The sequence below is a fragment of the Salvelinus alpinus genome, chromosome 10 (genome assembly GCF_045679555.1).
Source record: "Salvelinus alpinus chromosome 10, SLU_Salpinus.1, whole genome shotgun sequence".
Classification (NCBI taxonomy): domain Eukaryota; kingdom Metazoa; phylum Chordata; class Actinopteri; order Salmoniformes; family Salmonidae; genus Salvelinus; species Salvelinus alpinus.
The window spans coordinates 62,722,879-62,739,350 of record NC_092095.1 but is presented as its reverse complement, the minus strand read 5'-3'; the positions used below and the strand labels follow the sequence as shown (position 1 = coordinate 62,739,350).

Sequence of the window (16,472 nt, the reverse complement as noted above, 5' to 3'; positions counted from 1 at the left end):
ACATAAAGTTGTTTTACTAGTAACCAAATCATGAGATGATTGTCACACCAGAACCAAGTTCAAACGGTTTATGAGACGATGAAAATAAAATATCAGAACACACACAAATGTCATATTTCCCTGAAAAACACACAATAAGGTTACATTTAAAGTGCAATTGTGCATTTGGGATATTTCAGTCAGCAATAAATAGTATCCTCACAGTTTATAACACACGACTACATTATAAAAACACGATCAAAACACACTGTGGTTAATTAAAGACATTTTTGTGCACGTTAAATACAAGTATACACATTTATAATACACTTTCGCATATGGGAAGTTTGGGAACTGAATGTCAATAAATAGGTCACTTTGTGAGAAGTTCGCTAGTGTTCAAAGTGGAGTGGTTGTTTGTTGTGTACAGTCAATGTGCATCCTCTTCAAGGGTTTATTGGTTGTTGGCGCTGCCAGTCCAGTTCTCCAACACCCAGTGAGTGACGTTACAGTAGGGTGCAGGTGGTAGAGCGGGCACCTCTACCACCAGGGTCCGAGGGTGCTCTCAGAGGGGGCTGGGCACCACTAGCGCTGGTCTCTGATGGATCTCTGTTCTCCAGCCCTGCAGAGGGACTCTTGGCACTGGCAGGCAGCTCCCCCATGCCGGTTACCTCTGCTGGGGCTTCCGCACTGTCCTCTGTCTGCTTGGCTTTGGAGGAGGACAGGCGTTTGAACAGCAACAGCTGAGGGCAGTAGAGAGGAGAGAACACAGTGAGATCTGACCTACTCAATCACTGACGATCACAGAGCTTTATGAAGTGGTTTCCTGTTGTTTAGCTTATGCCTCTTTGTTCCAATGACTTTCTGTTATACCTTTCTGTTATACCTTTCTGTTATACCTTTCTGTTGGTCCTTTCTGTTATACCCTTCTGTTATACCTTTCTGTTGGTCCTTTCTGTTGGTCCTTTCTGTTATACCTTTCTGTTATACCTTTCTGTTAATACCTTTCTGTTAATACCTTTCTGTTGGTCCTTTCTGTTATACCTTTCTGTTGGTCCTTTCTGTTATACCTTTCTGTTGGTCCTTTCTGTTATACCTTTCTGTTGGTCCTTGGTTGCTTCTTGGGTTTCTCTTCTGTTGTTCGATTCTGCAGCTGAGTGCTGGATGCACAGCTCTCCTCTGTCGGAGCCAAAGGACTGGGCTGACCTGAGTCCTCTGCAACTATACACAACAGACACTTCATGATAATCCATCCACCCTTAGCACAGAAACAGTAAAGCATTAACCACATAAATAGTTCAAGACAAAGTTCACCTGTTTGTCAGACATTTCAGAAAACCTCTTTTATGCTCACCTTTCTGCACACCATCTGGGAGAGTTTCTTCTTTCACACCCTCTGGTCCCTAGAAAGAGGGAATTCTGTTTTAGAAGTTAACAAACATACAGGTCCTAGATCTGTAGATTATGGTCATCTGTAGGGTAGCGTACCTGGAGGGGTTCTGCTGTGGACTGGCTCTGACCCTGTAATGATTGTCCCTCCATGTCCTCAGATTTCTCTTTCTCCTCTGCTTTGTTGTTCTCCTCCTCCTCCTCTTCCTCTTCCTCCTCATCATCCTTATGTCCTTCCCCCTCTTCAGCTCTTAAATCCTGCAAAAAGGGATGAGAGTGAGTGGGGCAGACTGGTTAAAACAAGCGATAGTAAGTTAGGTAACAGATACAACTTAGTCACAGGGGAGAAACTACACTCTGGCGCACACACACACAAGGGAGAGTCAGCACTAAACAGACTTGAGGAAGACTAGAGGTGGGTGCTTCACATTGGATATGGATAGTGGAGTCACAACAGGGAGCTAAGGGATTACAGACAGGGATAAAGGAAGAAAAGGGATCCCACCTGCCACTGGAACAGTTTAATGCAAACAGCACTATGTATTCATGTGTAGAGAATGTGTTCAACACAAATTATATGATATCATACGTGATGGGACTAGTTCTTGACACTGATTTTGATCGTTTTAGAACAACAAATATTTATTTAAACATAAATCAAACTATTCTGTAATATTCATTATATCAAACAAATCATGATAAAGAAAAAGTTGTACAAAATCATTGGAGGGCATGCCTGGAAAATAGTAGCTACTATTAGTAAATTGTCTTTACAGAAGAACAAAGTTGAAAAGGGGATTTAAAAAAAGCATTTTAGCATCAAATCTTAACTGCCATGTAAAATGGTAAAGGACTATACAAGGAGATTGAAAGACAAGGCTGTGGACATTCAGTTGATAAAGTAAAACAAAATGGAAGTTGTGAATAAAAACAGTGAGACAGTAAAGGCAGTTGATATACAGTAAAACAAAATGGAAGTCGTGAATAAAAACAGTGAGACAGTAAAGGCAGTTGATATACAGTAAAACAAAATGGAAGTCATGAATAAAAACAGTGAGACAGTAAAGGCAGTTGATATACAGTAAAACAAAATGGAAGTCATGAATAAAAACAGTGAGACAGTAAAGGCAGTTGATATACAGTAAAACAAAATGGAAGTCATGAATAAAAACAGTAGGAGGCATTAAAATGCTCAATTAAGAGTGTTCCTGAGAGAAGTTGACAGAGCACTGGTTTGGAACAGAACAGATAGGGCTATCATTTGAGATTGAGGTACTGAGGTAAAACATTGTCCCAGAACTCTTCCCCTTTCCCTGACCTCTGTTTGGACCCGTTACCTCTGGACGCAGCATTCTGATGACTCTCCTGGCCTTTATTACCTTTTCTTTTGTCAACCACCTCTTCTTCCTCCTCATGTTTACTCTCCTCCTCCTCCTCCTCTCTGGCTTCATTTTCTTCTTTCTCCTCCTCTTTTCCTTCTTCTTCCTCACCTTCACTCTCCTCCTCCTCTCCAGGATCTTCTTCATCTTCACTCTCCTCCTCCTCTCCAGCTTCTTCCTCATCTTCACTCTCCTCCTCTCCAGGTTTTTCTTCTTCTTTCTCATCATCTTCACTCTCCTCCTCTCCAGCTTCTTCCTCATCTTCACTCTCCTCCTCCTCTCCGGCTTCTTCTTCTTCAGCCTCCTCCTCTTCACTCTTATCCTCTTCTTCCCTCTCCTCTGCAGTACTGCTCTCTTCCTCTCCTGCCTCTGTTCCACTGTCTGCCTCATTCCCATCTTCCTCCTCTACAGATCCTACACTCTCATCCTCTTCCTCACCTTCTTCTTCCTCTTTCTCTCCATCTTCTTCTTCATCCTCCTCTTCATAATTGGATACCTTACTCTTGCTGTCAGTGTCACTATGCGATACTTCCCCACTCTCTCCCTCCCCTTCTTCTTCCTCCTCCTCTCCCACACTCTCTCCCTCTCCTCCCACTGGGCTACTCATCCCGTCACCCTCCTCCTCTTCCTCCAGTCCACTCTCCTCTTTCTCTGCATCCTCTAACTCACTTTCTGCTCCCTGATCTGTTTCAGTCTTACATTGCTCATCTCCTCCCTCGCTCTCCTCCTCTAATTCAGAGATCCCTCCATCCTCCTCCTCTACCTTCACTGTGTCATCATCCTCACTGTTTTCCTCATCTGTCACCTCATCACGGCTCTTGGCCACTTCTTTTCCACCCCCACTTTCTGCCCTCCTCGTTCCAACCCCTCCCTCACTCTCTTCCTCCTCACCCTCACTATCCTGCTTGGCCGGTGTCTGATCGCCGCTGCTCCCTGTCTCGTCTCCACTCTCCTCCCCTCTCCTCTCCTCCTGTCCTCTGTTGTCTGGGGGACCAGAGTAGGACCTGCATTGCTCCTCCTCCACCACCTGATCAGAGCTCCCCGGGGCGGGGATGAGGTTGATGCGGACTGCTGTTCTCTTGCCTCCTGGTTCGGAGGCCATGGATGCAGACGAATGGCTCCAGGAAGATTGGGCGTCCTCAGCACTCTGTCTGCTGAACCTCTGGGCCATGCTCTGACTCCGGACTGACTCACTGTCTGAGGGAGAACCAAACTGTCTGGCTGCCACTAGCCCCACACCTGACCCCAGAGAGGACACTCCGGTCAGTAAGCCGCGCAGCGGTGTCCGTTCAGGTGGTTCAGTCTTTGGTTTGCTCTTTTCTCTTTCTGTGTTTTCATTCGTCGTTTTTTGTGGCACTTCAGACACCAGGTCTGGTTCAGTTGTCTTGTCCACAGGCAGTGCATCAGTTAGCTTAAGGCCTTGTGAATGTCTGCCACTCTTTCTATTTGGTGTCCTCCTAACAGCTACATGTTGACTTCTCACCTTTGTAGATATAGGGTTGACCTCTAAGAGAGTATTTTTGACCTCTGCACTTTGACCTTTGGCTGCGCCCTTTATTTGGATTGCCTTAGAATCCACGACAAATCTCTCCCTCACTTTTCTCTCAACTGCTAACAGTTGTTTTTTCTGTGCGGACGGACAGGGTTTGGACTTGGCCTTGCTAATGTCCCCTATGCTGGAGGGCTTGGCAGGGCCAGCCTTCGGCTCAGCAGGCTTTATCGCCTCCAGAGCCACAACGAGGTTCTCCTTGCCACTGCCTTTGCCCTGGGCAGCCCTGTGGCGCGGTCTCTTCTCTACCACCAGAGACCTGTCACTGGAGCTCCTCAGCAGCTCTGTGGGCAGTGCCCCCCGCGGGGTGGGATCCACCCTCCTATGGGTACAGAGTTCTGGCTGTTCCCCAGCCTTACCATGCCCTTTCACAAGCTTACCCTTCCTCTATCACCAGCGCCAGGAAGCAGAGGATGAAGAAAATATGAAAGAGTTAGAGGAAAATAGTAAACATGCAGAGAAAACAGAGTGAAGAACTCAATAGAGCTCAACGCTGAAAGAAAAACACAGACAGATGGTAGATGGTCACTGTAAATGATACAGGGAAGCAGAATGGCTAGCGTGGCGTAAATTAAAGTGTATGCCCTGAGTTCCTCAGTCAGACTGTCCCTTGTTCAGGAAGACATATTGATAGTGCTGAGTAATTTTGCAAGGAGCTTGCTGGTCGGTGCGCAGAAGCTGCTTGATCATAATAAGAAAAATCCTTAGTTGACAGTTATGCTGTGTGTGTGTGTCTTACCTTCTGTACAGGGGATAACGTCAACGTCTTGTCACTGGGGTCCATTTTCATCACATGAGTCTGCCACAAAGAAGAGATTTTTGTTCAGAACTTTTGTGATAACTTCTGTATGAAAGCGCCACAGAATGTACACGACAGAATTGGGTCAGAGTTGGTGACTCACCATGTTGAGGAAGTCCGTGGTGTCTCCCAGATCTTTAACACTCTCGTTGTCCATCATGTTCTCCACAGCGCTGCTGTCTCCCTCATCTCTTCCCTTCTCAGCTGACCTCTTTTCTGCCATCAACAAAATATCACAAGAATCTTTTGACTTCTTAAAAAGGAATATATAGGCTCAAGAAAAGTTAGGAGAAATGTGAACAGTTGCATTGTGATGTGTTAATGAAAAAGGGACCATGCTAGCTGTTGAAAATGCAATGCTTCACCAAGGAATATGCGTGTTTTCTAAATAGTTCAACATTCAAAACAGATATGCCTGCAATGTAATGTAATGCAATGTAGTTCAGTGTAGATACCCTTCTTGTTAGACTCAGTGCTCCTGTGTTGGTGAATGCCGTTGTGCACCTTTCTGTTGATTAGCTCCTTGGGGGGCAGGCTGGAGGGGATGGTCTGGCTGGACACGGGCAGGGGTGCAGAGGTATTGAGGTGTCCGGACATCAGGGGGGGCAGGGTCCGGAACATGAGCCCAAACTGCTCCGGGGAACGCTCCTGAAACACAGAACACAGGGTTAGTTAGCTGTGTTTGCTTAGCTAGCTTACTTATATCCACTACCTGTTAGGCCCATAATTAGGCTCCATGTAGTTACTTATATTCACTACCTGTTAGGCTCATGATTAGGCTCCATGTTGTTACTTATATTCACTACCTGTTAGGCTCATAATTAGGCTCCATGTTGTTACTTATCTCCACTACCTGTTAGGCCCATGATTAGGCTCCATGTTGTTATTTATCTCCACTACCTGTTAGGCCCATAATTAGGCTCCATGTTGTTACTTATATTCACTACCTGTTAGGCTCATGATTAGGCTCCATGTTGTTATTTATCTCCACTACCTGTTAGGCTCATGATTAGGCTCCATGTTGTTACTTATATTCACTACCTGTTAGGCTCATGATTAGGCTCCATGTTGTTACTTATATTCACTACCTGTTAGGCTCATGATTAGGCTCCATGTTGTTACTTATCTCCACTACCTGTTAGGCCCATAATTAGGCTCCATGTTGTTATTTATCTCCACTACCTGTTAGGCTCCATGTTGTTACTTATATTCACTACCTGTTAGGCTCATGATTAGGCTCCATGTTGTTACTTATATTCACTACCTGTTAGGCCCATAATTAGGCTCCATGTAGTTACTTATATTCACTACCTGTTAGGCTCATGATTAGGCTCCATGTTGTTACTTATATTCACTACCTGTTAGGCCCATAATTAGGCTCCATGTAGTTACTTATATTCACTACCTGTTAGGCTCATGATTAGGCTCCATGTTGTTACTTATATTCACTACCTGTTAGGCTCATGATTAGGCTCCATGTTGTTACTTATATTCACTACCTGTTAGGCTCATGATTAGGCTCCATGTTGTTACTTATATTCACTACCTGTTAGGCTCATGATTAGGCTCCATGTTGTTACTTATATTCACTACCTGTTAGGCTCATGATTAGGCTCCATGTTGTTACTTATATTCACTACCTGTTAGGCTCATGATTAGGCTCCATGTTGTTACTTATATTCACTACCTGTTAGGCTCATGATTAGGCTCCATGTTGTTACTTATATTCACTACCTGTTAGGCTCATGATTAGGCTCCATGTTGTTACTTATATTCACTACCTGTTAGGCTCATGATTAGGCTCCATGTTGTTATTTATCTCCACTACCTGTTAGGCTCATGATTAGGCTCCATGTTGTTACTTATATTCACTACCTGTTAGGCTCATGATTAGGCTCCATGTTGTTACTTATATTCACTACCTGTTAGGCTCATGATTAGGCTCCATGTTGTTACTTATATTCACTACCTGTTAGGCTCATGATTAGGCTCCATGTTGTTATTTATCTCCACTACCTGTTAGGCTCATGATTAGGCTCCATGTTGTTACTTATATTCACTACCTGTTAGGCCCATGATTAGGCTCCATGTTGTTACTCATCTCCACTACCTGTTAGGCTCATGATTAGGCTCCATGTTGTTACTTATATTCACTACCTGTTAGGCTCATGATTAGGCTCCATGTTGTTACTTATATTCACTACCTGTTAGGCCCATGATTAGGCTCCATGTTGTTACTTATATTCACTACCTGTTAGGCTCATGATTAGGCTCCATGTTGTTACTTATCTCCACTACCTGTTAGGCCCATAATTAGGCTCCATGTAGTTACTTATATTCACTACCTGTTAGGCTCATGATTAGGCTCCATGTTGTTACTTATCTCCACTACCTGTTAGGCCCATGATTAGGCTCCATGTTGTTACTCATCTCCACTACCTGTTAGGCTCATGATTAGGCTCCATGTTGTTACTTATATTCACTACCTGTTAGGCTCATGATTAGGCTCCATGTTGTTACTTATATTCACTACCTGTTAGGCTCATGATTAGGCTCCATGTTGTTATTTATCTCCACTACCTGTTAGGCTCATGATTAGGCTCCATGTTGTTACTTATATTCACTACCTGTTAGGCCCATGATTAGGCTCCATGTTGTTACTCATCTCCACTACCTGTTAGGCTCATGATTAGGCTCCATGTTGTTATTTATCTCCACTACCTGTTAGGCTCATGATTAGGCTCCATGTTGTTACTTATATTCACTACCTGTTAAGTCCATAATTAGGCTCCATGTTGTTACTCATCTCCACTACCTGTTAGGCCCATGATTAGGCTCCTTGTTGACAGTGCTAAAAGGTGGAGGATGTCTAGTTAGGGATCTCCTTAGAGAACCAGGCCGCTAACATTAAAACAAACACTGACTCAATAGTTTCAGACAACTATCTGAGGAACTAGACCGCAACATCCCAGGGACATGTGGTGGTTCAGGGACTGGATGTTGAAACTCCCAACACTCCCACTTTTACATGTGTTGACCCCCAGGCCAGTACCCAATACACACCCTCTCTCTCCTCCTGACCCGGGCAGAGAGGCTACTGTTCAGGGTAGCAGGGGTGGAGGTGATGGTGTCCACTAAGAGCTCTGTGTAGGACTTCTCCAGGTAGTCCTCTGTGACATCATTCTCCTCCAGAGTCACTTCCTGACAGCTCTTGTCTCTGGGCTTGGCTAGAACCAGCATGTGGCAACCTCCGCATGTCACCTGGAACAAAGACTAAATGTAATTGACCTGAATCTTGCACTAGACAAAATTATATGAGAAGACTGGATGTCCAACTATCGTCACTTTTTTATGCTTTCAGGAAAAAAACTAAACTTGAGATAAATGTGCAGAACTTTAAATTTAGCATCAGCCATGCTATGATGTCATAGTGAAATTCTCAAATTATAATTCAGCAATCAGTTGAAAACATGAGGTACAGTTGAAGTCGGAAGTTTACATACACTTAGGTTGGAGTCATTAAAACTAGTTTTTCAACCACTCCACAAATTTCTTGTTAACCAAACTATAGTTTTGGCAAGTCGGTTAGGACATCTACTTTGTGCATGACACAAGTCATTTTTCCAACAATTGTTTACAGACAGATTATTTGACGTAATAATTTACTGTATCACAATTCCAGTGGGTCAGAAGTTTACATACACTAAGTTGACTGTCTTTAAACAGCTTGGAAAAAAGCTGAAAATTATGTCATGGCTTTAGAAGCTTCTGATAGGCTAATTGACGTCATGTGTGTCATTTGGAGGTGTACCTATGGATGTATTTCAAGGCCTACCTTCAAACTCAGTGCCTCTTTGCTTGACATCATGAGAAAATTAAAAGAAATCAGCCAAGACCTCATAAAAAACATTGTAGACCTCCACAAGTCTGGTTCATCCTTGGGAGCAATTTCCAAATGCCTGAAGGTACCACGTTCATCTGTACACACAATAGTACGCAAGTGTAAACACCATGGGACCACGTAGCCGTCATATCACTCAGGAAGGAGACACGTTCGGTCTCCTAGAGATTAACGTACTTTGGTGTGAAAAGTGCAAATCAATCCCAGAACAACAGCAAAGGACCTTGTGAAGATCCTGGAGGAAACAGGTACAAAAGTATCCACAGTAAAACGAGTCCTATATCGACATAACCTGAAAAGCGGCTCCGCAAAGAAGAAATCACTGTTCAAAAACCGCCATAAAAAAGCCAGACTACGGTTTGCTACTGCACATGGGGACAAAGATCGTACTTTTTGGAGAAATGTCCTCTGGTCTGATGAAACAAAAATAGAACTGTTTGGCCATAATCACCATTGTTATGTTTGTAGGAAAAAGGGGGAGGCTTGCAAGCCGAAGAACACCATCCCAACCGTGAAGCACGGGAGTGGCAGCATCATGTTGTGGGGGTGCTTTGCTGCAGGAGGGACTGGTGCTATTCACAAAATAGATGGCATCATGAGGTAGGAAAATTATGTAGATATATTGAAGCAACATCTCAAGACATCAGTCAGGAAGTTAAAGCTTGGTCGCAAATGCGTCTTCCAAATGGACAATGACCCCAAGCATACTTCCAAAGTTGTGGCAAAATGGCTTAAGGACAACAAAGTCAAGGTATTGGAGTGGCCATCACAAAGCCCTGACCTCAATCCTATAGAAAATTTGTGGGCAGAACTGAAAAAGCGTGTGCAAGCAAGGAGGCCTACAAACCTGACTCAGTTACACTAGCTCTGTCAGGAGGAATGTGCCAAAATTCACCCAACTTATTGTGGAAAGCTTGTGGAAGGCTACCCGAAACATTTGGCCCAAGTTAAACAATTTAAAGGCAATGATACCAAATACTAATTGAGTGTATGTAAACTTCTGACCCACTGGATGAAAAAATAACAGCTGAAATAAATCACTCTCTATTATTCTGACATTTCACATTCTTAAAATAAAGTGGTGATCGTAAGACAGTGAATTTTTACTCTGATTAAATGTCAGGAATTGTGAAAAACTACGTTTAAATGTATTTGGCTAAGGTGTATGTAAACTTCCGACTTCAACTGTACATACCGCTTGGACGTTGTACTTGAGGAAACGTGGACAGAGAGTGGGCTTGAATTGATTGGTGAAGTTCTCCTCTCCCAGACCCAGCTTCCCATGTCTCCCGTCCCCAAAGGTATAGAGAAGACCATTGTCTGAAACAATGAGAACTACATGTCAGCCAACTTAATAGACGCAAGCAATGTTATCATGGCAAATGGCAATGGAGGTTATTCATAAAATGCTAGCACCACTGTTGTATAAAAGTTTTCTGAATTATAACTGTTTTGGGGTGAAAATTGTGTCCGCTAGGCCTGTTTACCTGTGATGACAGCAGTGTGGTTCTCCCCACACATCACCTGTCGTACTCGGCCCTTCCTGAAGTGATCCACCGCTCTGGGCAGCCTCGCCTCAAAGATGAAGGTCCCCTGGCCCAGCTGACCAAACTGACCCAGGCCAAAGGTGTACAGGTCGTCCTCTAGAGTCAAATCAAACACAGCGCTACATGGTTAACCCACTATCTCCTGATGCTTTGTGCCATAGAGAAAAACCCCAGACAGTTTCATTACGCATATAAAACAAAGTAGTACACAACCACAAACAGGTACAACAAAATCATACAACAATGTGCATTTAGACTTTACACGACCTAACTTCACTATTTGGATAAATACGAGCATTTTAAGAACACTTTCAAAGTGGGACATAAACTTGTTCATGGGACATGCTGAAAGCCACAGCCTTGTGAGAGTCAACTGTCCACTGGTTGACACCAAGCTGCCTACCTGTCACAGCCACGGTGTGCCCGCCTCCACATGCCACCTGGGTCACCTGGTCTGTGATGCCCTTCACCAGCTGGGGCACGCGGTGTCCATCCAGCTGACCCGTGGCCAGGCCCAGTTTGCCGCTGTCGCGCTCCCCAAATGTGTACAGGCCCCCGTCAACTGTGACAAAAGAGATTCCCTGTTGATTAATTGCATTAACATATTTACCTATTTTATATCTAGACATTATTCTACCAACCCAAGAAAAATGACATGTTCATACACAATGGGGTAACTCCCTATTCCTACAAAGTTGTGGAATCATGTGACCTGCCACGCTGACAGTGCTGAAGTAGGCTATGCCATTGTCCTCTCACCAGTGACGAAGGCAGAGTGGTAGTACCCACAGGACACCCAGGCCACTGGCCGACCCACAGTGACCTCCTGGGGGGTCAGGGCACTGCTCTCCTTCCCCAGGCCGATCTGACCCTCAGTGTTGTCACCCCACATGAACAGCGTCCCACTCTCTAGAACAAGGACATCATCACAGTGATTATTTCCAGCAAAAACAAGGTGAGGAGGAGCAACAGAAATATAGACAGTTGAAAGTAAATTAGTGCAACTCTGGCCCATGAAGTAAAAATGTAAGTCATCAATATGAACCAGAAGACACTCATAGTTGTAACTCAGAGGTTGTGACTTATAACGGGAGAGTCTTACCCGTGAGGGCAGCAGAGGTGTTGGAGCCGGCAGCAAGCATTTTGATTGGTCCATGTGAACTGAAGAAGTCCACCAATTGGAAGGCTGTCCTCTCCTCACAGTCTCCCAGACCTAGCTGACCTTCGTTGTTTCCACCGGTAGAGTACACGTTTCCCCGAGCTGTGGACAGGACATATACATGAATCAGTCTCAGTTCTACTACAACAAGGATTATAATATAAAACATTAAAAGGCAAAACTTCACTATCCTGTGTTTATTATTTATATATCACATACACCACACACACACACGGTCAAATGTTTTACACCTATGCATTCAAGGGTTTTACTTTATTTTTTACTATTTTCTACATTGCAAAATAATAGTGAAGACATCAAAACTATGAAATAACACATGGAATCATGTAGTAACAAAAAATGTGTTAAAGATTTTTTTTTTTGATTCTTCAAAGTAGCCACCCTTTGCCTTGATGACAGCTTTGCACACTCTTGGCATTCTCTCAACCGGCTTCATCAGGTAGTCACCCGGAATGCATTTCAATTAACAGGTGTGCCTTGTTAAAAGTTAATTTGTGGAATTTATGTCCTTCTTAATGCATTTGAGCCAATCAGTTGTTTTGTGACAAGGTAAGGGTGGTATAGAGAAGATAGCCCTATTTTGTAAAAGACCAAGTCCATATTAAGGCAAGAACAGCTCAAATAAGCAAAGAGAAACGACAGTCCATCATTACTTTAAGACATGAAAGTCAGTCAATACGGAAAATATCAAGAACTTTGGAAGTTACTTCAAGTGCAGTTGCAATGAGTAGGTGTGTCAAAACTTTTGACTGGTACTGTATGTATGTTATGTATGTATGTACACTACCGTTCAAAAGTTTGGGGTCACTTAGAAATGTTCTTGTTTTTGAAAGAAAAGCTAATTTTTTGTCCATTAAAATAACATCAAATTGATCAGAAATACAGTGTAGACATTGTTAATGACTATTGTAGCTGGAAATTGCTTATTTTTTATGGAATATCTACATAGGTGTAAAGAGGCCCATTATCAGCAACCATCACTCCTGTGTTCTAATGGCACGTTGTGTTTGTTAATCCAATTTTATCATTTTAAAAAGGCTAATTGATCATTAGAAAACCCTTTTGCAATTATATTAGCACAGCTGAAAACTGTTGTTATGATTAAAGAAGCAATGAAACTGCCCTTCTTTAAACTAGTTGAGTATCTGGAGCAGCAACATTTGTGGGTTCGATTACAGGCTCAAAATGGCCAGAAACAAAGAACTTTCTTCTGAAACTCGGTAAAAGCTCCTTGCAGGACACAGAGTCAACTTTCACTTAGTAATATGATCATAATTTGGTACATGTCATCATTTATATTGTACCTGTGGTCATAACTGTGTACTTACAAGTGTAAACTATAGTGTGATTTCTTCCACAGGCTGCAAGCCGCACCTTTTCAGACTTCAAAGCTTAGAGAAAGACAAGAATGAGAAAGACACCCATTTTCAGATTGCAATCAGCCACAATAGCAGGCCAACCCTCGCTTTCTCTCCTCTGCTGCCCTCCTGCTCGGGAGATTAGATTTATTATTCCAGATTACAGACCCCTCCAGATTGGGATTACAGCAGTGACAAATCTCTCTTGGTCTCCTGCTACTAGTATACCCATTCACAATTTACAAAACAACAGCATCAATACTTAGTTTAAGCCACAGAAAATCCAACAAATTTTGTGGGGGAAAAACATCATGGGACATTTGATTTCAGTGGCTATATTGTCTGTTGTCGTCCCCCACTCCCTCTTGTCTAGTACACTCAAGGGGAGATAAGCAGCTGTGTATGACAGCAATACAAGAAAGTACTGCTTTTGAACCAAAACAAAGGGAGAGCAATTTAGACCCACCTTTCACACAAGTGGGCTTGTTCACCATGGTCTTTGATCCCAAACCCAGCTGACCCCAGTTGTTACTGCCAAACATGAAAAGCTTGCCATTCTCTGTTGAAAAATAAATAAATAAAACCACTTGAGAAAGCTACAGGAACAGGGACATTAATACTAATAGCAGCTGCAGTTGAGCAGCATTTCATTTGCATAAAAAAATATTTGAAATGTGTGATAGGGTGTGTTAGCAAATTATTTTATCTTATTTCAGATGTTGCATGTTCTTCAGAATTGCAGGCCTATATTCATATGGCTCTGATCACTACTATCAATTTGAAAACGTAATCAGTCACTGACCTGTTATCAATGCTGTGTGCTCATCCCCACAGGCGATTTTCAGAGGTACATCATTTTTCAGCCAAAATTTACTGGGGACGTTATCTGCAAATTTGCTTTTTCCAAAGGTGAAGACTGCTCCCGTTTCTGTTAGAACACAAACAACATCGATCACATCTCAAATAGCTAGCTAGCCGGCTAATAATACACAGTCATGGCTAGATGGGATACAAATTGATGTCAAATTATGCATTTTAGCTCACCCTAACCCAACTTTTTATTTATTTATCTAACTTGGCAAATCACTTAACTACAAATTCTTATTTACAATGAATGCCTACCCCGGCCAAACCCGGACGACACTGGGCCAATTGTGTGCTGCCCTATGGGACTCCCAATCACAGCCGGATGTGATACTGCCTGTCTTTGAACCAGTGACTGTAGTGACGCCTCGTGATGATGCATTGCGTTAGGCCGCTGCACCACCTGGGAGCCCGAAAAGTTCCAATACAGCCATTTAATTTTTTTTATCTCAATATCAAATAATTTCTGGGTGACAATGATGTACCTTAATGTGATTGTTTTCAATTAAAATAGTCAAAAATAAACAAAAATAGTTTGCAAATACTAGCAAATTCTCAAACAATGTTACTAGGACTGTCGGTGTGGTCTGAACGGGGAGGGGAAAACTGAAAACTAGCCTTTATTGGCAGAGGTTTGGAACTCTTTCTTATTGGTCTTTTAACTAATTTACCCCCAAACTCCATCCCACCAAAGCAGGCTGACATTACAGGTGTACTTTTTCAAACAGCTAAAAGGGCATTGTCATAATTTCCACAATTTCACAGTATTATTGCAACCTCAAAGTATGGAAATATATATAAACACTGGGAAATCACGTTGTTGGCTGCACTGGCCCTTTAACCCAATTCTCATAACCTGCTACTAAAAGTCCACTCTGATATAAACTGTATCCCATCTAGTCCAAACAATAATACACCACTAGAAGCTAATTTAGATAGATTACTACCTGTTAACCACATTATCAAAGACACTGATAACTTTTCCCTTTTTCCTGTGACATTATTCTTCGTGACAGACGTAAACAACGGCGCACATGGAGGCTATCCCTTGTTGCCAGCTGTTAGCTAATTTTCACTAGTGTTATCTTGCATGGCTACTTTGCTCATGCGTGATAGTTTATGTTAGCTAGCACACTAGCTAACGTTAGCAAGCGATATATTTCATGTTCATTACGAAACGTTTGCAAACGGGTGAATAATGTTAACTAGCTAACGTTCGCTATATAGCGCGCTATCTTACCAGGTATCTCGTCTTCTGTCTCCCCTGCCATCGTAGTGTCAAATCGGCTTAGCAACTACACTACACAGGGTTAGCTGCTTCTTTGCTTGTTGTGTGTTGTTTTCGTCCGAAACAACCCGGATGTAAACAAAATTTCACCAGTAGCAACCAAGGCTGCGTCTCATTTTGAATCGAGTCGCACCCTCCCTTGTGCCATTTGTTCAGTCCCCCTCGTACATCTGGGGCATCTGTAGAAAGCAAATGGCAGAAATAATGTTTACCTTTTGCTTACATTCATCCAGTGGTCTCAGATCTGAAGGGGAATGAGGCAGGGCAGAGGGAAGGAAGCATTTTTTAAACTGAAAAACAGCCCAGGGATCAACTTCTATTGTGCAGCCATACGTTACGTTCCCTTAGTTAACGAATGGTTGCGTGCAACGTCATCGATTGTGTCATCGACTAACAGATTGCTATAACACTATGATGTGGTAGCTGATATGTTAAATACCTATCCAGGCGTTGTAAGATGTGGCAGCCGTAAGGAACGCCTGGGCAGAGGAACGTGCCGACAGATAGGAGGGTTAGGTAGTTACCGGTATCTTTGGTGCGGTCAGTGCCAGGAGTGTATTCATTAGTCGGATACCGTTTACTCCAAACGTAAAATCAATAGTTTTTATTGGACAAATTCAGTTAGGCCCCTCCCCGTTTCGTTCAAACCGGTTTTGCAACAGACAATCAACTGAATCAACTAATGATACACCTATGGTCAAAGATGGTTTTTAACTCTGTGGCTAGGTTTCCCTTAGTCTGGCTATAACACCTAACTCTCGAAGTCCTCCCGACTTCACAGTTAGCCTGGACGAGGTTAACTGGCCTATTAGACTATGTTTGTGGAGCCTATGCCCCCTTTGGTTGCTAAGATCTTTCCCTTGCAGGTTCACGATAAGTTGCAATCTCAAGCATCTCACATGGAACACCAGCCTGTAAATTCTGTTACCAGTCTGTGAACTCTTTTCACACCTTGTCAGATGATCACATGAACTTTAGTCACTCTCCAAATGGCAATACCTCCTCCGCAGCCAACCGTCTTGCTTTTACATTGAGCAAAATACTTGTGGCTTAATTTGTGGATTAATTTCTTTCCAATAGTTGTACCTCTAATAGTTAAAAAAAATATTAAGTGCAATAAATAGGCGTTTGTCTTTAAACCAGTATTATAATGTTTTTGTAACGACTTTCACATAAAATGCAACACATTTTATTAAATGATTAATTGACTTTGTAACACCTGTTATATACACCCCATAA

At 42.8% G+C, this 16,472-nt stretch overlaps 1 protein-coding gene across 7 annotated transcripts; it reads right to left on the bottom strand.

Annotated features, from left to right (window-relative positions):
• Positions 1–54: 54 nt before the first annotated feature.
• Positions 55–15,818, bottom strand: rpgrb (retinitis pigmentosa GTPase regulator b). 7 transcript variants are annotated; one of them, XM_071330331.1, is made up of 19 exons: positions 15,673–15,810; positions 15,186–15,412; positions 14,204–14,348; positions 13,884–14,009; positions 13,548–13,640; positions 13,052–13,114; positions 11,646–11,804; positions 11,303–11,452; positions 10,947–11,105; positions 10,484–10,639; positions 10,192–10,316; positions 8,159–8,356; positions 5,551–5,743; positions 5,199–5,311; positions 5,036–5,095; positions 1,468–1,626; positions 1,334–1,382; positions 1,076–1,194; positions 55–722 (listed from the first exon to the last, which is right to left on the bottom strand). In XM_071330331.1, exons 3-19 carry the CDS (start codon positions 14,325–14,327, stop codon positions 486–488), a joined length of 2,283 nt encoding a protein of 760 aa, XP_071186432.1. In that variant the 5' UTR covers positions 14,328–14,348; positions 15,186–15,412; positions 15,673–15,810; the 3' UTR covers positions 55–485. The 7 variants fall into 7 exon arrangements, with proteins under 7 accessions (XP_071186432.1, XP_071186431.1, XP_071186433.1 ...); XM_071330330.1 differs by having other exon boundaries at positions 1,076–1,200; positions 15,673–15,809; XM_071330332.1 differs by lacking the exon at positions 14,204–14,348 and having other exon boundaries at positions 1,076–1,200; positions 15,673–15,807.
• Positions 15,819–16,472: the final 654 nt, after the last annotated feature.

Excerpts from the sequence above, each read along its gene's own strand:
- rpgrb (XM_071330325.1), bottom strand. The coding sequence starts at position 14,327 with ATGCATCATCACGAGGCGTCACTACAGTCACTGGTTCAAAGACAGGCA. Across the intron at positions 14,010-14,203 it reads GTCGTCCGGGTTTGGCCGGG|AAACGGGAGCAGTCTTCACC; the intron begins GTAGGCATTCAT and ends GTGTTCTAACAG. Across the intron at positions 13,115-13,547 it reads CAAGCCCACTTGTGTGAAAG|CTTTGAAGTCTGAAAAGGTG; the intron begins GTGGGTCTAAAT and ends TCTTTCTCTAAG.